Source organism: Diadema antillarum, unplaced genomic scaffold, assembly GCF_040938485.1.
Source record: "Diadema antillarum isolate AM-2024a unplaced genomic scaffold, OU_Dant_1.0 seq00001774_RagTag, whole genome shotgun sequence".
NCBI lineage: Eukaryota > Metazoa > Echinodermata > Echinoidea > Diadematoida > Diadematidae > Diadema > Diadema antillarum.
This window is the reverse complement of record NW_027272455.1, coordinates 281,906-304,458: the sequence shown is the minus strand read 5'-3', so window position 1 is coordinate 304,458 and position 22,553 is coordinate 281,906. Positions and strand designations below refer to the sequence as shown.

At 40.4% G+C, this 22,553-nt stretch overlaps 2 protein-coding genes across 2 annotated transcripts in view; both read right to left on the bottom strand.

The window, feature by feature from the left end:
• LOC139712234 (3'-5' RNA helicase YTHDC2-like) overlaps positions 1-8,504 on the bottom strand; it is a 38,882-nt gene extending 30,378 nt beyond the window's left edge. The window contains exons 1-7 of the mRNA XM_071624071.1: positions 8,385-8,504; positions 5,006-5,137; positions 4,408-4,498; positions 3,252-3,460; positions 2,330-2,535; positions 1,227-1,393; positions 593-695 (exon numbers count right to left, since the gene is read on the bottom strand). Of these exons, the coding sequence (XP_071480172.1) occupies positions 593-695; positions 1,227-1,393; positions 2,330-2,535; positions 3,252-3,460; positions 4,408-4,498; positions 5,006-5,126 (897 nt within the window). The 5' untranslated portion in view covers positions 5,127-5,137; positions 8,385-8,504. The remainder of the gene's footprint in view (positions 1-592; positions 696-1,226; positions 1,394-2,329; positions 2,536-3,251; positions 3,461-4,407; positions 4,499-5,005; positions 5,138-8,384) is intronic.
• Positions 8,505-16,167: 7,663 nt separating this feature from the next.
• LOC139712221 (uncharacterized) lies at positions 16,168-20,853 on the bottom strand. The gene has a single exon (XM_071624058.1). The coding sequence runs from the start codon at positions 20,851-20,853 to the stop codon at positions 16,168-16,170; it is 4,686 nt and encodes a 1,561-aa protein (XP_071480159.1).
• Between the last annotated feature and the right edge of the window lie 1,700 nt (positions 20,854-22,553).

Sequence of the window (22,553 nt, the reverse complement as noted above, 5' to 3'; positions counted from 1 at the left end):
TCATATTTGTGGTTGGACATTTCAGACTTGATATACTGGACAAAGTGAAAAGACCAAACAGGATAGGGTCACATGGCCACAGACCAAGTAGACAGAGATTACAATGCAGACTTTTAATACCACAGCCTTCATATTGTCTTTAAGAAATACACAATCTGGCATACAAAGAGTAAGAACAGTGACAGGGAATTGAATACATTTTGTGCTGTGTCTTTATTTTGCTGAAAAACAGTTTTCATGTCATGTGGAAAATGAAAATGATACAAACACACATGCCCAAATATAACTATAGAGTACTGGTACACACCACATGCATATATGCTCAGTAAAAAGTATACAGCTTCTCAACAGTATCACAACAATGCTTCATTTCATTTTTACAAGAAATTAAAGTCAGCAAGAGAGCTCTAGATTTCAATCATGTTGGCACATTTGGCATGATAGGTGTGATCTGCTTTGTGAACCCCTCACTGGAAGATATTAGAAGATTTTTCCAAACCTCAATATCACTGCACTATACGTTTTTGTAAAACTGTATGGATCAAGTCAATCAGTACTTTCAAACATTTTCATAACAAATAATGAGACTTACCACGATGACATGCGTGATAACATCCAGAGCAGTGTCGCCCGTCATCAGTGTCCGCAGTAAGACACCATTTGTGCAGAATGTGAGAAGGGTCTTGGGAGATACCCTGATGCACGAATGGGAGAAATGAAACTTGCAATGTGTTTACAATAGTATAATTGGGATGTCATTGGTTAAAACACGCATAAAGTGTGTAGAGCATTCTACTATAAAGAATGAATTATACTATTTTCTTCTGTTTCCAAACTGAGAGCATGTCATATCTGTTAATTATTCTTGGTATGTACTATTACAAGAAATATGTTTTTCCATGTCTTCCTCAACGGGTAAGTTCAGTCAGTGCCCAAATATTTGTTAAAAATGAAAATTAGTGAAATTTTGTGTACGATACTAAAGGAGAGCTCCACAACACCTTGATCACATAGAGTTGCCAATTTGTCTTACTCTCAAAACTTTTTACACATTACATAACTCTTTGTGTGTCCAATAATTTTCCCAAATTTTCACTGATTAACTTTGCAGACTTGTCTGGCATCATACAGAGCAACATAATATCACAATGGAAGTTCCCATGAATAAATATGGTTCCCTCAGAATGTACAGGTACAGTATCTGCCTCTGAGAGTATACCAGGTACCTGCTTTCCAGCCTGATCTGATAGCCCACTGTCTGCCCTATGGCCTCCCCTCTCTCTACCGCCACTCTCTCCGACACGGATAGGGCTGAGATCCGCCGTGGCTGGGTGCAGATGATGCGGCAAGGCTGTCTGGACTCGCAGCACTGATCCAAAATGAACTGTGGAATCTGGATTGGTTGCCAAGATATACAGTGCCAGTGAACTAAAAAAGGTACTTGACACTTATCTTCGATATTGTACTCTATAATCCAGTACAAATGCTGCCATACATCAAAGCGATTAACTTATGGCACAGTTGAGTGATGATACCAATAGAATGTAGGGAAATTCATGATGCTTTACCACGATCTGAAACTGGTCATCATTGCAAGATACCATTCATATGAAATACTTTGTAGTCACATAATTCTTACTTCACTTGCCATGATTGTGGAAAGAAATTACATTCTACCCTGAAACAATAAAATGTCTGAAAGCAAGATACTATTCAGAGGAGTGAAGGTTCAGGTGTGAGTTTCAAATTGTCTCTACAATTTCAGAGTTTGGGTATTTCTTCCATGTTCATAGTGTCACTGCCGGCAACCAGGGACAGCCTGATGGTAGTGTCGCTGCTCGGAAAACAGTAGACGACAGGTTCCAGTCCCACTGGTTCCTTTTTTCTGACATGTTTGTTAATTTACAGATCAGTGGTTGCGATTCTAACAAGTTTCATTTGTAGAGGGAGATAAATTGAAGAAACTCACACCTGAAAATGTCTGATTGTCCTTCATTGACTGACTGCCACTAGCCTTAAGGGCAAATCCCTATAATGTATATAGGCAATGGTTCCTTGTGTTAGGTTTCAAGAGTCACCTGAAAGTAAGGAATTCCCGAATCCCCGCTCTTGAAGCTTATATAAATTTCAGGCATGTTCAACATCTCAACTGTATGCTAGCAAATAGGGTTCGAATTTCCATCATATTTGTGCATACAAACAATATCCTAGATATCCTTTGCAAGATATTCTGGCCTTTTGTAATTCTTTCTTTTTCCTTAGGCAGGTAACACTACAAACCACCAGTTTCTCATTGATTTACTGTTTACTGACACTATGCTAAATTTACCTGGGTAGTTTTTCCGGAGCCAGTGTCTCCAGCAATCAGCACCACACGGTTGTTATTTACTGCAGTCAACACCTCATTTTGCATCGCATAGACTGGCAGTGTCTGGCGGAAACTGTCGAGGTCCGAACGATTCCTCCTTCCAGGGACTTGAGGAAGACTGCTGTTTAGTCGTCCAGTTGCCTTGTTCATCTCACGGGCTGGATTGACTTCAAAGTAAATAATCACATCCAAGTGCAAATTTATCTCTATGCTGCAATTAATTTGATTTAAATTTCATAAAACCTATACATTTTTTAACAATTATAGCAGCATTTTCTTTTCAAGATAAAGAACTGGTTGTAATTTGCAAAATCAATTTTAGTGAAGTGATGGTTTCAACTAAGAGACAGGAGGATTTCAATATGGGATTGGGAATATCCAGATTTCACTTCAGTTAACAAGGACATATGCAACACACAGAATAGTTTGTAAATAGCTTCAAACATTCAAGTAAATAGTAACAGTTGTAACTTTAACATTCATTAGTTATCCCTTCATTACCCCTTTTGCCCATCTATGAGATTATAACAGACAGAGATATTCTGACTTTAAATCTTTTGTGACCATGAGAACAGATAACAATACAGAAATCATGGTCAGGGAAAGTGTTACTTGTTGTTCTCACCACATTTACCCCTAGGACAAAAGTCAAGTTGCAAAAGAACTGAATCAAATTTCCTACAACTTTAAGGGAGGGGGTGATATTTCATCGCTCAATCATAAGCCCTGGCGTAGCCAATAATGATATGTAATGCCAATGCAATCTTTTCATTCACAAAACATAAGATTTTAGTCATTGAGTTACTTGCACACAAAACTAGCAAGGTCTGCATCATTCTTGCAAACACTTAACCAGTTTTTACACTGACTGTAGCCTACTCACCATCACTTGGCCCAAATCTCCTACGTTCTGCCTTGGGTTGCAGCTCCTGCCTTTCCTTGGCAGTGACTGGAAATTGTTGCAGCAATCCCTGCAACTCATTGCAGGTTGTTGGAGCCATCTGGAACGTAGAAGAGCCATCATCATCCCCATCCCCATCAATCTTGTTGATTGCTTTCTTGGTGAGGGTCAAGTAGCGATTTGATCCCTTGCTGCAGGACATAATAAGCAAATATACACAAGCTGTTCAAACCTACAAGAAATTCTAAGAGATTTCAATCTCCAGTTGTTTTCAAGATATAATATTTCCATTGCAGACACTAAAACATATACAAAATACTACAACTGAAAACTCCTAAAATATCATTTGAGTTTTCATTCCTTGTGAATATTAAAGCCACTTATTAAAAGCATTCAATGTGTGAATCTGATAGCATGAAATCTTGTAAGGTTGGGTTTATAATACGGTAATACTTCCTGTAGCTGTTGGTTATGTGGATTTCACAGCCTGAAAGCCAGCAAGTCATTTCCACGTCCTACTAGTGAGTTCCTGCAGGCTGTAAATTTGCACAGCAGACTGGGAAAGGGGACTGCGAGTTATTGCTCAAGCACATACATGTCTGAAATACCACATGATAGTAAGGCAAACATACATTGTAACTGTAAGGGTATGTTATTGGAGTATAAACAGAAAATTTTCACTCACTATAGTGCATGTGAACAGAAAGGCTGACATCAACTCAAAATCATTATTGTCTCTGAAGGAAATTGCCACATGTAATTTTAAACCAGAATCAAGAAGACACACTGATAAGACATTAATACAGGATTGTGAGGTTTGGAAACAACCGATATCATAAAAGTGAAGAGAGACTTCTTTTTTCTTATACCTTGTTTGGATAAAGAGAAATGCAATAAGACTTTTTATTTGATTTGTTGAACAGTAATGTGACTCAGTGTGCGTGCCAAGTCAAAATGTGTTCCATGAGGATATCAAGAAGAATGTTTGAAGACAATTTCTACTGCTGTTAACTGATAAATATTCTGCTACTTCAGATACAATCCACAAAGATACCAGTACAGAACTTTTCCATGAATTAGAAAGCTGCTGACAGATGGTAACTAGAGTTTGCACAAACTGAGGAATGATAATACTCACCCCTTGCTTTTTGACTTCAGACCAGCTGTGGTTGCCAAACGGTGTATGTATGCCCTTTCTGTGTTGCTAAATGATGCCGGAAATTCCAACACTACACAAAAGCAAACACATCCATTACTCAGGATATCCTGTCTACCACAATGCAAGGTAAATTTTGAATACTTGTATCTTATGTACTGACAAGCTATAATGTTTCTCCCTTGTGCAAAAGCAACAAACAATATTATGATATACAAGGATGAGATTGTACTTAATGCCAATGCAATCAGGGTAATATGATGACATTACTGCAAATTAACATTTATCAGAATATGTTTCCTGTCATGTTTCAAATATATAAACTCTGATTGCACATGTTTTGTTGAACATATTCACACAGATATCATTTGATCTGATCACTAAAGGTACAGTATTAATTCTGCAAAGTGAGAAGTCTGACAGATCTCATCAACACACAAAAGCAAGAGCCCGCAAACACATAAAACTGTACATTTCGCATATCACTGTAGATACCCGGTACATTAATAATTCTGAATGGCAACATGGACATTGTTCTCCAAGACATGGAACGTCACAGAAAAATATGATAAGAGCATACCTGTTTCAGCCTCATTGTACCTAAATTCTTGTATGGCAATGTCCACAGAAATTTTGAATTCCTCTCCTACACATATTTCCTTCTTGACTTTCCTTGACTTATTTCTTCCTCTGTCTGCCATGTTATTGTTACCTAAAGATAGAAAGAGACAATGATGAAACAGAACAAGGTTAGACAGACAGGTATACAAGCACAGGCAAAGAGGGCTGATATAAAAATTCCCATGCTACCAGACTACAATTCTCATTTACATGTACCGTAGTTAGGGGTAAACTTGGTCCCCAGCGCGCACATTATAGCAAGTTGTAATGTGCGCGCTGGGGGCCGAGTTTACCTGCTAGGCTGAGTCTACCCATATATGTGACCATGCATCAATAAACGAACAAAAAGTCGCACCCCTTGATTTTATGTTACAACTAAAAAAATGGTGAAATGGGTCAATCGGGTCAATCTTGAGTTTTTCATATTTTCTGAAAGAGCTATCCTTCTTCTACATTATTCTTCAGTTTGGAATCATAAAATGAATGGGAAAGAGTATTTTTAGCAGTTTTTCTACAACATTTTTTTTTTTTTTGTGAGAATAGAATGATCAGGTATGCCTTAGATTCCCCTTTTCAGTTCTTGAAATCCTTTACACACTCTTCACTTTCAAGTCTAATAACTTTTGAAAGGATACCTCTACTACTGTGAAAGTTGGCATTAATAATGGATAGTATGTGTTAATTGAACATGCTCAATTTCAGCTTAATCTGATAATCCCTGCATTGTTGTTGCTCCAGTGGTTTACATCCGTGTTTTGTCCCTTTCACTGCACAGCTAGCCCATCTTGGCAAAGATTAAGCGCTTGAATAGACCCTAGAGCTTCAGAGCCTCTTTTCTCAGTTTTCACTTTTCCAGAGTGTGCGCTTTCTTTCTAGTATTTAGATAGGCGAGGGGAGTCCATTTGAATTGAGTTAGGGTCTATATATCACTCTAAAGCTAGTTAGAGTCTGTTCTTCAAGAATCTGCCCTTATTCGAAAATCCATGTCTGGCGACTTTTTGTTGGTTTTGTGATGCAGGGTCACATATATAGATAACTATGCCGGTACCATACCTCAGCTCACTAGATCCATTATGTTACATGAAAAACAGGTAGGGTAAGAGCACCAGTATTCGGTCAGCTACCGGTATTTGGTCACTAGTCGCCAGCCAGTAAGTTCAACTGTCACAACACACGCAAATCACATCAATTCACATACTTGCACACTCATCACAACAGGAAACTCCCTTAAGCCTCCTCCGAAAATCCATCCAAAATCCCAAATTTTACCGTCAAAAGTGCAGAATCGGCGCTACTTTCCAACAGCGCGCGCAGATAAGGCCCAGTTTTAAGAGTACCGAAAAAGCGCTAAAAATCGAGAAATAGGCCGTTCTCTCGCAGGATATTTTGCTTATTGCAAGCTTGGAGTGTGATGGTATCCTCAAAAACACAAAAGAAAAACAAAATTTCCGTACGTGCGGATACAGTGTCTCAATGTACAAGGGTTGAATGCAAGTGCCGAGTCCCCAGTATTTAACCCTTGTCCGTCCTCACCTTGATTATGCTACCGCTGCTTGGGACCCATACACAAAGAAGAATATTTCCTCCATCGAATAAGTCCAAAGACGGGCTGCTCGTTTTGTTACAAACACATACGACCAAGAAGCAAGTGTCACCCAGCTGCTTAGTTCACTCAACTGGAACTCACTCCAACACAGATGGGAAATACACCGGTTATTCTGTTTTCATAAGATGCTCCACAAGGAAATTGACATAGAGTAAGAGCCCCAATTTTTGGACACTTAAGCTTTATTGCAATATTTATCCAACTCAAATAATACTCTCCAAAATTATATCCATAATAATGTATGTTAAATATATCAACCTAATTTTTCACAATATTTATTTTGTTAAACAGATCATAAAATTTCACAAAAACCCCAAATATCATCACCTTGTCAATTCCCCAAAATTCGGACAGCGTCTCCAAAATTCGGACACGCGCCCAATGTCGATACGCATACAAGGCAGCTGAAAAATCCGCGCGCGCCATACATTGTTGGCGCAAGGTCGCATCGGGGATGTTGCGGCGCCCGTTCGTGTCCGAATTTTGGGGACTGTGCACTTGCATTCAGCCCCTGTACATTTATTCACTGCATCGGCACGTACAGAGATTTTGTTTTTCTTTTGTGTTTTTTGAGGATACCATCACACTCTGAGCTTGCGATAACCGAAAAATCTCGCAACGGAACGGCGTAATTTTTCAATTTTTAACGCTTTTTCGGCGACCCCGATTCTTCACACGGGACCTAATTCGCGCGCACTTTGGAAAAGTTGCGGCGATGCCGTGTTTTTGACGGCAAAACTTGGGATTTTAGGTGGATTTTTGGAGGTGACTCAGGCACTTTCCTGTGGTGAACGAGTGTGCTAGTGTGTGAAACGATGTGATATGCTTGTGTTGCGACAGTCGACTTTGCTGCATTGTGATAAGTGGGACGTGTCCGGATATTGGAGGCCGGCCGAAAATTGGGGTTCTTACTCTACATCACACAGACCATATTTGCCCTAAACCGGATAGAAGTAGGCGGGGGCATTCAAATCAGTTTGAGCTACCAACTAGCAACACAGATATGTAATGGTTACAGGAATTCCTTCTTCCCTCGAACCACAAGGACATGGAATAGCCTTCCTCAATGTGTAATCTCCCAAGTTAATTCAGCTATTTTTAAGACCATGGTTTCAAACCATATTCTCCCAAACTGAGTCCACCCTCTGCCGCCACCTCCAGTTTAAACTCCGCTTGGGGTCTTTTGGAGGATCCCTACCAAGTACCAAGTACCATAACTTGTCTTGATTTAACAAATACAAATTACAATGCTTTTACATAGTTTCTTAGGGCCCTATCGTTAGCAGTAATACTAATTAATTTTATAGACGTTCTAGAGTCTACCATACTCCATAGTAAACTCGAGTAGGCCTAGCAAGCAAGTTTAAGGTTTAAAATTACTTCTTCAAATGCTCGTTTAAACTTTAACCACTGCTACCAGGTAATTTTACACTTAAAATTAACGTTACAGCACGAATCAACATTACAACAACAACCTTTTTTTTTTACTAAATTGTTAATGTTAGAGTCTAACGGTTAACGTTAGACTAGGTCTAGTCTAGTTTTAGTTTCACTGAAAAAAAATTCTATGTCATGTAAGTAACCCGTAAATTAGTTACATTGTACCAACCACCAGACGCGGCAGCTTCACCAGACTATTGTACATACAATGCAAATTATTTCTTTATGCAATTGGTATACCATGCAATTTATAATATTTAAGTAAGACAGTACCGTAGAGCTGTTAACTTACTGTGAAACGGCCAGCCTCGGGCATACACGTATTTGAATGTGTGGGGCCGAGGAAGATCCTTCAACGCCAGTTGCAGGACGACGAGGCACTACAAGCCAGACGAGAGGGATTCCTTCTCCACTCACTAGCAAACCACCAATGAACGCACTTGTGTGTCGAGCGCGCGCTCTTCAAAATGTGTGACCTGTAAAATCTCTTTGGACAAAAGCTGAAAGCCGAACTGGTGCTTCGATATATCCGCGAAATACTTAACCTAGAATACTATTTTCGGTTTCAATCTTTACAAATTGATCGTCAGGGTTCTATTTGGTGAAAATCGATATTACACATCTTATGGAACTCTTTTGTTTAAACATTTTTCGTGAGACATTTGTGAGAATTGGTTGTTGAGCAGACGACAGGTACGTGTGTTGCAGAGTGTAGGTGTGTGATCGCGAACTATCGGACCTACACGTTGCGTAGGCCGGAGCCGTGTACTAATAGCATGCAGTCTCGTGTCTCGCGCGCACGCACGCAGTCAATGCAGTGCATGCAGCGTAAAAGTGCAAGTTCCGACCATGTCGGCTGCTAGTAGTTGACTTGAGAAGTTGAGAGCAGCATGCAGCGTATCGAAGAGGAAAACTTACATGAAACCTGTTGAGGTTAGTGCTGGAAACATTCTTTTCAGTTTTTGAGGTTAGATTTTCTTGGACGAGTAGGAGACTGAACTTTGAAAGAAAAATCTTCAACCGATACTACCCCTAGACCTAGTTCAGAATACAAGTAATCGAGGCTAATTCTTGAATTCCTTTGTGATGTCGTAAGAAGACGTTTTCTAATCGAGTCGGGCACCAGTTTGCTGTAGGGGTCCAGTTTGCGGCACCCCTAGGTCTTAGGAATATTTAACCATATCTTCAAAATTAGAAGGGCAATTTTTATCTTCTAAATTGTTTTATTTGAAGAGCAACTGAAGAGCTTTCTTTTGATACCAGAATCATGAAAATAACTCGGATGATGGCCTTCATAATTCTAATTTGAACTGTACTCGTGTAATTGTGTTAAATATTCTAAAATTCATTTCCTTGTCAGTTTTGAGGATTGCAACATCGCAACAGTGACCAAAATGTTGGGATGGGTCCGGTTTGCGGCACCCCTATGGGATTTACACACATTTCATAGCGCTATTTTACATGTTAAAATGGGTGGAAATTGATGAAATACATACGATCTTGAGAAACTATATCGTGAAGGATCGAGCTAATGAATCCAAATAAAGTGTTCTAACAAGCTGAAAACTACTTGGACCATCAAAAAATTTTTAATGTTTAACGTAACAGTTAAAGAAATCAGCAAGGGGCATTTTTGTGTGGAGTGCTGCAAACTGGACCCCATGCCGCAAACTGGGTCCTCTTGGTGGTTGCAAATTTTCTGCATAAAATTGATTATTATGACTAACGTTAGAACTAACGCGTTAGGGTAATTGTCCACCATATAAGATTGTGATGCAGTGTCAAGAGGCCTTTGCGTTTGGCTTTGGTACCTTTTCCAATGAAAGAAAAAAAAATTTCTGTTGCCCGTTTTACCAGAATACTAACGTTACTGTTACTAGGTCTAGATCTAAATACCCTTGAAAAGGCCTTAACCTGCCGCAAACTCGGTCCGCTACTTAAATATCTATGCATGACCGACCTATGGTATTACACCGTTGCGTTGTTACTAGAACTGTTAGACTAAAGTTTTGTTATTGCGAACCCAGATAGGCATGCAGTTCTAACAATTAAACAGATACCGGTACCAGGTAATAAGCCAATAATGTTCATTACACAACAATACTAACGGCCTATTTAGGGTTTCTATGTTTTTAATACAATTTTTAATACTTCTGAGACTCGAATACCTAGACCTCTAATGTTATTATTTCTTTGCAAAACAGAAGACAACATGACATCAGATGTTGAGCAGGTGTTCCAACATTTGAAAGCATGGTTCTCAAGCAGCGTCTCACAAGACAAAAAGATATCATGGAGTGAGTTTACAAGCCAGAATTGGAATCCTATAATTTTCCACATTTTATTTTGTTATAATATAATGGATGCCAATCTGGACTACTTCTGGACTGGTTGTGGAATGCCCATTTGTGCAGATGAAGCCCTAACCAAAAATTGTAATTTTATGAATAAAAATGGCTCTTGTCTGCATACCATTTATACAAAGCAAAAGGTGAAGTTTCCACATTGTAAGTTGTAATGTAAGTTACTTTTCTTGTAATATCTGCAATACGCATAACTGTTAGAGCTATCTCGACTAAACCATACAAAATTTAGGATTATATTCTCAAAAATATCAATAGATCTACAGTGTTTATGGTTGAGTGTCTAATACATCGATACCCTAAAATTTTTCTATCAATAGAAACTTAAGATATCACACAATTTGCCTGAAATTGTAGTTGTACTCACAGTCACACATGGAGAAAATATTCTGAATTCACAAACATATCGATCTATCTATTGAAAATGTGATTTGAGATACGCGCTTTTTAGATTAACTGCTTCAAATGCGTTGGATGTTGTTTTCTTTGCACTCTGTGGCGCTGTACTTTGAAATCGACACCCCTACCCTCCATTACCAATACATGAGAATTGCACATTAAGCAATGTGAAGGCCTAGGTTCTAGATCCATATGGTATCATTGTGCTGCTGTTGCTATTTATTATAATTTTTTTTCAGTAGTATTTGGATATAAAGAATTAAAGCCCCACTGAACACTGTGCGTAGTCTCATGCGTGCATTTTCGTTCTTTATGCGCAATGCTATAAATAAAGGGGTGTCAGTTTCAATCCAGTGTCGATGTGTTGGACACCTACCACAGGGCCTACACGTGTATTTCACATAATTTTTATGTATCAAGATTTCCATAATATGGTAGACATGATGTGCTAATATAAAGGGTTTCTTCATAGGTGGGTACACTTTTTTTCTGCATGCATGGATGTTGCAAAAAAGAATGTGATATGTGTATTCATATAGTAACTAAATTGTCTACAGACTTTTTATTTCAGCTTCCAATACTCATTTTCTCTGTTACACACTTCCAATTCGGTTTTCTCTCTTCCCAATATTACAGTTAAACATGGAGGCAGAGAAGTGTCTACTATCAAAGATGCAAACTTTGTTTTCACAGCCAATGCCAACTGCCATGATACTTTGAGGTATAAAGTAAATTGCATCAGAATTTATCCTTATATGTCAATTTACATTCAACCTACAAAGTGACAGTTTTTAACCAGTACTTTTTTTTCCCCTTATTGACATTATGACTGTACCCAGTTGATGAGGACAGACATGATCATTTCTTCTTCTTCTCTCTCTCTCTCTCTCTCTCTCTGAGTGAAAAGAGGGTTGTATCATAGAGCATCCAGGCTTTTTTGGTCTTTTTTTAAGGGATTTCAAATTATGTATGACAAGTTCAGTTTGTATGTGGGTTGCTTCATGTAAAATAAGAATTATCAGTTCATGGTAATATCATAGTTAGACTCTATCCAGCACAAGTGCCTAGGTTGGAATTTTTGTTTTGTTTTTCTGTCTCCAATTGATACAGTCTAGTAATCTCATTGAGCCAAAACAAAATTTTGCATTTTACCAAAAGAAAAAAAAAATCGGTCTTCTGTGAAGATATCAAGATTTTAGAGAAAGCAATCAATATTTCAGAGTGGTATGTGAGAATTATCTCCATAGTTGCATTTTCTTTGCTTTTTTTCTTCCTTTCTTCCTTTTCTATTTTTTCCTGTAGTGCTTAGAGAATTTTCATATGATAATGCACTACCGGTATGTAAATGTTGTGAATAATCATTATTGTGATTGTAATGCTGACAGTAATTTTTTTCTTTCCACTGCATAATTTACAGGATATTTGAAAGTGAGGACTTTCTGCTTGGGTTTTTGAGCATCTTCCATGTGAGCTACATTGATGCTTGCCTGGAAATGCAAACTGCCCATGAAGTAGCTGCGGCAAAATTCATTGTGCTGCCTCCTGACATGTCTGCAGGTGAGATGTGACATTCACTTTTTGATTCAACCTTTATACAGTATGCCCAGGCACTTACAATGTGTAGCTTATTTGACTTGCAAAACTTTTTCATCAATACAAATGTATTCAATAATCCCTCCAAACTTGACCTAGCAGTAAATGTGTAAATGTAGCAAGCCCACTCAAGTGTAGCAATGTGCCTCAGTCCAGCAGAAAGGCTGTGACAACCAATAGGGACTCTAAACGTAGGACTGTAAATATGAGAAAAAAAAATAATGTGTGGGCATTTCCACGGTAACTCACGTTACATTTTGAACTCAAAATTAGGTCGTTGAGATCAATATCCTTAAAACCTAATTAGTGATATGAGTTACTATATGTGAATGAGTATCATGCACCTCCATCCTACCTCACAGCAACATTACATCCACAGACTCCTATGAGAACTATGAGAAAAAACACTACAAATGTCGGTAACTCACGTTACATAATTTGGACATGCAAAAATTTGGCATGTCTTATATTCAAAAGTTTCCTTAAACAAGAAACAGAGAGACTTTAAAGTCTATTGTGTCAAAGTCATGGACTAACAACATACATCACCGAGTATGGTAAAAATTCACATTGTCTTACATTCTCCAGGTATCGTCATGTGAAGCGGTAACTCACGTTACGGTAACTCACGTTACAGTTTGTCCACATGATCACAAGACGATTTTTTGTCTTAATAATCCAAAGAAACCTTACCAAGACAACTTTTTTTTCACAAACAAACTCCATGAATAAAGAATCTAAATTGATTTGAACATTGATCTGACAGTAATTAATCCCATTTTATCCATGAGATTACCAAAAGGCAGGAAACTTTACATTTAGAATACCAACTTGAAGATAAATTTCATTTTTAATGGAGTCATTTTCCAAGCTTTCATTTGTACTGAGACAAAAATTGTATTCAACAAAATGATATGAAACAGAGTCTATTTCATTAAATTACATTCTTTTCCAGTTAACAAATGCATCAGAAATTGAGGATTTAATTGAGAATTTGATTTGATTGTTTTATTTTACTAGATTTAAATGGATTTCAGGCTATCTAGATAAAACAAGTCATCCATAAACTATTGGGCAAGTCCAAGATAAGGTCCCCTCAGAAGACAAAATTTCATCTCTGCTCAATATTGACATGTTTGGTATCATTTTGAAGCTTATGAGTTGAAGTTTTGATTTCCATGGAAGAAAAAATTATATTACGTAAATTTATGCAAATTTCAAGGGCTTCATTTGCATAAATGTGAAACACAGCGTTACGTATGGGACATTTATAAAAATTCATATTAATTCAAAGGAAAGCAAATGATAATTGATTAATATGTGGACATAAGAAGTTCATCAAATAGTTTAACTTGGTATGAAAATTTAGGGATTATGCAAAGGATTATGCAAATTAGCTCGTGTCCTATCATGAGATGTCCCATACATAACAAATTGAGGTCATTTTTTTAGGTTTTTTCTGAAATTGCTAAGGTTATATTAATGCCCTTTTCGAAAGTTCTAATTTATTGTTTAGAGAAATTAAATACCACAGAAAAAAGAAAAAACAGTAAAAGGAATATTTTTTATAAGGCATTGAAATAATGTTACGTATGGGACAAATGCGTTACGTATGGGACATCCTCATACATAATGCATGTGAAGGCATGTAGCTAGCTGGGAAGGTCTCTCAGTACACAAATGGTCAATCATCCTGAAGAAAGCATCCCAACATTGTCGCTACTTTTTGAGTTACAGACACTTTAAACAATACATGTACTTGACTGAACAATTTTCAGAAAGGGGGAGGGGAAAATGGCAAAATACACAATGAAAAAACAGTGCATTAAAGGGATGGTATAGTTTTTTGTAGAAATGGGGATTCAGTTTTCAACATTTAATGAGATGATCGGAAACCAATTATATGAATTACTAAAGAGCATACAATCCTAAGACTAGAGGAATTCAAAGTTTAGTGATGGAGATCCAATTTGAAATGGTGTGATATAAATATTTAAAAAGAATATAAAGTAAAATGATTTTTTTTTTTCATTGCAAGTGATACACAAATTGTCCTTATTCAGGTTTCAATAATAGCCACGACAAAATTCATGGGTATACATACTGAGGTGTGACTCGAATCAATGACCTGACTGCTAGACAGACATCATATATCTACTCGATCACTGGGGTTCCACGCAGCAGGTATTATGATGGCCTCGGATTTCTAGGTAACACTAGATCCTATCCAGTCAGCTAACCGCCGTACACACAATGTACAACAAGAATAAAATTGCAGACAGTCGAGTCGAACATTGCACTCTTGTCTTTATTGAATTCTCCTTCTTGCTGTGCATGCGCAAGCCCAAGTGCGTGTGCGCATGTATGTGATGAACGAACGAACGGTAAAAAGACTTGTGATCTTCCAAGCCTAGAAGCTTAGCCCTTCTGGATGCATTCTGATTGCGATCCTGTCCCAAGCTGTGAAATAATACAGTAAGTTGCAAAGAATTGTATGGAAAATGCAAAATAACTTCCATCACACATTATATGCCTACATATGTGGCACTACGCTTGCCTTCGTACAATTAAGCAAGGTAAATGATAATTTCCCCTTAGCCAGAGCTGCTTAAGATGCTATGATAACGTACACTTCATATCACACAAAAATGTAAAAATATTTCAGCCTGTACGCTACCATACATCAAACCACATACTTATGAATGTAATACGTAAAGCACGTACCTCGAACACAAAAAGACAAAAGACAGTCTTTTATTCATCCTGACGTCCAAATGCATTATTTAAACTGAAACTGTCCACACAGCAAAATTATCACTAATCTTCATCATTACTGATATCGAATCCAACCTCATATCTACTTTTAAATCTTCACCTGGAAGTCCTACTCAACAAACTGAGTTGCTCAACTGTATAAATCAAACTCTATCTTTACAGAAGTTGTGAATTAATTCTGAATGTATTACCACCATATAAATCAAGTTCTGAATACTGCTCTACACATCATATCAGCTCACGGCCAAGTGATAACACAAAGAGCCAATGCGAATCTATACGACGCTACAACTACAGTAACTCTACACGCAACGTACAATGCACAATGCGAAGCTGTCAATCCTACGCTATATCAATATGCACCGTACATAACCTACACTAGCGTCACTTACGCTAGACTGTTCATGATATCCGGACACACAAAAAACATTTGAATTCTCTTTTATCAAGAACTGTGAACAACGTAATAATCGTAAACTTACGCAGAACCATCAGATGCAAGACTTCCATCCGGGATTCTGTGATTATCGTGTGATAATCTTGCACATTTTCTGCATTTTTGCTAGACTCACGAACCAGCAAACCGTCGGTTCGTGCGCCATCTTTCTAGCCCATTATAAAAGGCCGAAAATCACACTACTATATATTGCGCGCGCGCATACATTTAACACACAATCACTGCTACATTTGAAGCGCTAACACTAGCCTATGTATGAGAAGCCGAAATTGCAAAAACAAATTCAGCGCGAACAGCACACTCCCCCCCAACGTCCGATGGACGTTGAAATTCCAGAACTTAAAATGTTACTTAGGATGTCCACAACACATCCGCTATTGATTGAATACAAATACCCATAACTTATGGTACATATTACATGCAAAGTGTAAACTCTAAAACTGCACAATTGTCAACAAGTGGCCTTCAAACTGACCATGAACAGGCGTTTACTCCGCCTCAACCAACAAAATTAACTCCTGGATTGGCCTACAATAGGTTTTTCCAGTTGCAGGCAGACGGACTTCAACTTGACGGACTAAACCATCATCTCCAGAACCAACACTCTCAACGATCCCAAGAGGCCACTGATTTCGTTTGACCTCCCTGTCTCTCAACAGGACTATGTCACCCTTCATGACATTCCTCTCCGTACTTATCCATTTGCGCCTCTGCTGGAGGCTTTGCAAGTAGCGGAGTCTCCATTGTTTCCAAAACCTGTCGGCCAGGATTTGGACGCGTTTCCACTGAGCAATGTACATGTTACGCTTGCAATCCTCGACAAGCACCTCTTCTATGCTCCCATGTTTCTGAGTCAAGAGCACCGAAGGTGAGAGGAAAGACGTGTCCTCTGGATCAGAACTCAGTGGAACAAGAGGTCGAGCATTCACGATGGCCATTGCTTCCATCATGAATGTGACCAAAGTCTCATGAATGAAACTTTTCTCTCTAGTCTCGAGCAGAATGCCATTGAGAATTCTCTTGAATAGTCCTACCATTCTTTCCCAGGCTCCTCCCATGTGTGGGGCATGGGGTGGATTTAGCTTCCACTCTATGTTGTTCCTCTCAAGAAAGGTGCGAAACACCTTGTCGTTCAAGACTCCCACAAAATTTGATCCTCTATCGGACCAAAAGGTTTCCACTTTGCCTCGCACAGCCATGAATCGCCGCAGTGCATTGATACATGACGAAGTGCTCAGTTCCTCAAGAACTTCGATATGAAGAGCTCTGGAGGTCAAACAGGAGAATATCATTCCCCACCTCTTGCTTTTGGCAGCGCCTCCTCTGGTCTTCCTGGTGACCACTTCCCATGGTCCGAAGCAATCAACGCCAACCTGGGAAAAAGGAGGTCCGATCTTTAGACGCTCTTGAGGGAGGTCAGCCATGCGTTGGAGCACAGTCTTCCCTCTGAGTTTGCGGCAGATCACACAACGGTGGATAACGGCAGATATGACTCTCTTGCCCCCGATAATCCAAAACCCAGCATCACGCAGAGAACCTTCTGTCAACTGTCTGCCAGGATGCCCGTTATTGTGATAGTGCATCACAAGGAGCTTGGCAATGTGACTCTTGCCGGGGATTAATACCGGGTGCTTCACTACCACAGGAAGTGAGGACTTCCTCAACCTCCCACCAACGCAAATCAAACCATCTTGGTTCAGAATGGGTGCTAAGTCCCGTATTGAGGAGTTAGAAGGTAGAGGTACTCCCTCTCTGAGACATTCATATTCCTCATGAAAGGTCTGCTTCTGTACTTCCTTCAAGATCATCATCTCTGCATGACGTACAGATTCAACATCTGTGTTGCTACATGTGTGCCAGCCATGGCAACCATTGCCACTCCTGGAGCTGAATGAGTGAGCAATGTGTATGAGCAAACGAAACGCTCTGACTAGGCTTTTCCAGGTTGAGAACTTTTCAAACCTTGGAACAAGTCCTTGCAGTTCCAAACTGGTTTTGGTGACCTGGATGTTCACATCTTGCTTTATCTCTTCATCTAGGTCAGGATCTACAAGTGGAAATTCTGACACTGGATTCACTACTTCCTGAGTAGCTATCTTCTGAGGACCTGTGAGCCATGATGATCCTTTCAAAGACCGAGCTGAAACCGGGCGTGTGCCACAGTCTGCAGGATTGTTGGCCGTAGGCACATACCTCCATTGTGAAGGTTGGGAGAAGGTGAGAACCTTGTGAACCCGGTTGGCCACATAGGTATGAAATCTTCTGGTCGTGTTGTTCAGGTACCCAAGAACAATCCTACTGTCCGTAAAGAAAACTACTGTTGCGGCTTGAATGTTCAACTCTCTACACACAACACTGGCAACTTCCGTGGCCAAGACCGCAGCACAAAGCTCCAGTCTTGGTATGGTGTGACCCGACTTTGGAGCCAGTTTGGACTTTCCAAAGACAAAACTTGCACTGGAGTTTTCAGCATCCCCATCTATCAGGTACGCAACAGCAGCGACTGCTACCTCAGAAGCATCACAATAGACATGCAAGATCCCTTTCTCAGGACAGGTAAGGTAGTTGCGAGGAATCGATAGTGACTCCAACTCTGACAATCCTGAGGTCCAAGACTCCCAGATAGGCCTGTACACCTCAGGGAGCACAACATCCCACTCTACCTTGTGAGTTATCATTTCTCTGAACAGGACTCTTGCCTGAATCATAACCGGGGCAAGGAAACCCAATGGATCAAACACTCCATTGATCATGGACAAAACTCCTCTCTTTGTGTAGGGCTTTGTCACCAACTCGATTTGGAACCTGAAAGTGTCATCAGTCAAATTCCATTGAACACCCAAGCTCCTTTGAGTTGGGGTACCATCGCTCAATGTGAGGTTCCTGATGTCTTTCTGAACCTCTTCTGGATCAAACGCATCAAGTACTGTCTGGGAGTTTGATGCGATCTTGTGCAAATGAATGCTAGCTTTCTCCTGCAGCATGGCCCGTGTCCTCTTCATGAGTGAAACGGCTGTTTCTGCATCCTCACATGAGGTGAGTCCATCATCAACGTAAAAATTGCCGTGGATGAATTCCCTAACGTCTGGCTCAGCATCTCTGGCCAGGTCCCTTAAACCATAGTTTGCTACGGCTGGAAAAGGGGAATTGCCAAACACATGCTTGAGCATACGGTACTCGATAAGGGGCTTGTCAAAGTCATTGTCTTCGTGCCAGAAAAATCGGAGGAAATTCCTGTGCTCTTCAGCTACTGAAAAACAGAAGAACATTGACTCAATGTCTCCGCAGACTGCAACAGGTCCTTTCCGAAACCTCAACAGCACTCCAACCAAGTCATTGGTCAGATCAGGACCTTTCAACAAAACCTTGTTCAGGGAGTGTCCCATGAACTCGGCCGAGGAATCGAAGACTCCTCTGATTTTGTCCTTCTTCTTGGGATGATACACCCCAAACAGTGGTAGGTACCAGCACTCTTCATGTGCATCAAGAGGTGGTGCCACCTCTGCATGGCCTTGGAAAATGACCCCTTCCATAAACGTCAACATGTGTTCCCTCTTGATTGGATCCCTCACCATATTCGTCTGGAGGATCTGAGCTCTCTTCAAAGCTTGTGAACGATTGTTGGGAAGGCGATCCCTTCGCTCTTTGAAGGGTAGTGGAGCTGTCCACTTGCCATTTTTCAGGCCTCCCTTCTCTACCATCAAACGGACAAACTGTTGTTCCTCGATTGACAGACTGATACTGTCATCTTCATTGTCAAAGAGGTGTTTCAACCTGAACTCGTTCGGACAGGGTTCAAGACATGTGGGCCGGCCTGTAGAAAGAATCTGAGTGCGCAAGGGAGAAATCCTCACTGTCTGTCCAGCACTCCGGTGGACCCCTCGAAGGCACACATCACCAATGATAACCCAGCCAAGGCATAACTTCTGTGCAAATGGTGAGTCAGGTGGCCCAATCTTTTGGTCTAGGACATGGTGCGCCTCAACTACATCCCTGCCTATCAACAGAGTTGCTGTGCAATTGTGATCAACTGGTGGGATCTCAACGCTCCTCAAATGATCATATACCTGGACTATCTCCGGAGTAGGAATCTCATCCTTGAAATCCGGAATGTATGAACACTCTGTGACTGTTGGCAACTCCAAACAGACAGTGCCGTGGATGTCTTCCACCACAAAATCGTCAGCACATCTGCCGTAGGCAGACACCTCTCCACTGCATGTGCGTAGAGTGTAGCTAATCTCGTCATAGGCAACATCGAACTTATTTAGGAGTTTAGATGTGGCTATGGTCTTATTGCTTTGGTCATCTATGACTGCATATGTCTTGACCACAATACTCTTATCCCTCTTTGACCTCACAAGTACTGGTACAATCTTTGCACAGGATTTTCCTCCTATGCATTTAGAACCCTTCATCTTAGAGCATGCACTTGTGATGTTGGTTCGAGGATTGTCTTTGGGAGGGTCTTCAGGTTTCTGCGTACTCTTCGCAGATTCGTTACTATACTCCCAATGAAGAATCGTTAAGTGGCGTTGACTTCCACATGATTCGCATTTCACCCTTGCCTTGCACTCCCGGGCTGCATGTCCCGGGAGGCAGCACCTGAAACACAGTTGGTACTGCTTGAGAAGATTCTTCTTCTCAGGTACCGTTTTTGCAAGGAATACCTTGCACTCAACGATCGAATGTGGCTTCTTGTGGATAGGACAAAACTCCTTTGAAGCCGAAGGACGAACCTCCTTCACGTCAGTAGCCCTGACACTGACCGTTTTCTTCGCCACCTCCTGATGCTTCATGTCACGAGGCAACATAAAGCTGGGATCATTGCGAATCTTCGCGTGATAGCGAACAAACTCGCTGAACACCTTGAAAGGAGGGAAAGTCACCCGGTACCTTTCCTTGTACCGGGATCCCTCCATTACCCACTTCTCCTGGAGATTGTACGGCAACTTCTGCACTAAGGCCTGCAACCCTCTGGCAGAATCCAGATGCAGCAATCCTGGGAAATCCCCATTCTCTTTAGCATACTCGATCTCCAGGAGCAAATGACCAAACTGCTCTAGTTTTTCGTTCTCCCTATGTGTAAGTCTAGGGAAGTCTTCAATCCTCTGTTGAAGATCATGTTCTACTGCCTCTGGGGAACCGTACTTCCTGTCAAGGAGTTCCCACATTCTACTCACACCAACATTCGGTCGGTCAACATGAATGTCATGAATGGCAGAGACCAGTTGGGAAAATTCCTTACCCAACCACTTCATGATCAAACCCATCTCTTGGGATTGTGTCAGCTGGAGCTCTGTGATAACACGTCCGAGCGTAGCTTTCCAGGATCTGTAACTGAATGCACGGTCATTGAATTTAACCAAGCCACTTGACACCAATTCCTTCTTAAGCAATACATTACTTATGTCAAAAACTACGTTTACAATGTCTAAGTTAGGTGGGAAAGCAATGCCTTCCCTACGATTAACACTCTTTGTTTCATTGTCACACTTGGACATCCCAACATACTGGGATGAATACACACCATCTTCAGGAGGTACGCCAAGTTTTGTTTGTACTTGACCTTCCTGATTTTCTTTTACAAACTTAGGGGAGGGAATTAAACTCCCCTGGTTGATGTGATTTCCATTAACTGGAATCTTACCATCTACCTCAAGTGAGGACAAATAATCCTCCACACGTTCATTGACATCTTTTTGCATAAGATTCAATTCAACACGCTTTACAGACTCTTCGCTTTCATTTAAGCCTGCTTCGAGTACAGAAACTTGCGCTGCTGCTACAGCAGCATCTCTTTCTGCCTCTAATACTACACGTTCTGCATCCTAAGCAGCCCTTTGCTTCGCAAGATCTGCTTCTTGAGCAGCCCTTTGCTTTGCAAAATTTGCTTCCTGAGCAGCCCTTTGCTGTGTAAGATTTGCTTCCTTTCTAGCAAATTCTAATCTAACTCTAGTTGCCTCTGCTTTTGCACGAGCTAATAAAGCCTCAGAGGTCACCGACAAATGTCTACTTGCATTAGACGGTCTCGAAGACACGCTCCCCGTCTCACGTCTGTCACCCTGCGTGGACAGCGAAGGCATTTGCGGTGACTCCGCTCCTTGTTGTCGAGGTTCTGTTTTCGTCGACATGATGAAACCTTGCGTACGGTAAGCGATGTGAAATCTCTTCACTCTGCCTGACGATGAAGTCCTTTTACTCGGCCCGAAGAATAAGTCTTTTTACTATGATGGCCTCGGATTTCTAGGTAACACTAGATCCTATCCAGTCAGCTAACCGCCGTACACACAATGTACAACAAGAATAAAATTGCAGACAGTCGAGTCGAACGTTGCACTCTTGTCTTTATTGAATTCTCCTTCTTGCTGTGCATGCGCAAGCCCAAGTGCGTGTGCGCATGTATGTGATGAACGAACGAACGGTAAAAAGACTTGTGATCTTCCAAGCCTAGAAGCTTAGCCCTTCTGGATGCATTCTGATTGCGATCCTGTCCCAAGCTGTGAAATAATACAGTAAGTTGCAAAGAATTGTATGGAAAATGCAAAATAACTTCCATCACACATTATATGCCTACATATGTGGCACTACGCTTGCCTTCGTACAATTAAGCAAGGTAAATGATAATTTCCCCTTAGCCAGAGCTGCTTAAGATGCTATGATAACGTACACTTCATATCACACAAAAATGTAAAAATATTTCAGCCTGTACGCTACCATACATCAAACCACATACTTATGAATGTAATACGTAAAGCACGTACCTCGAACACAAAAAGACAAAAGACAGTCTTTTATTCATCCTGACGTCCAAATGCATTATTTAAACTGAAACTGTCCACACAGCAAAATTATCACTAATCTTCATCATTAC

Coding starts and splice junctions, on each gene's coding strand:
- LOC139712221 (XM_071624058.1), bottom strand. CDS start 20,853: ATGTGGGAACTCCTTGACAGGAAGTACGGTTCCCCAGAGGCAGTAGAA.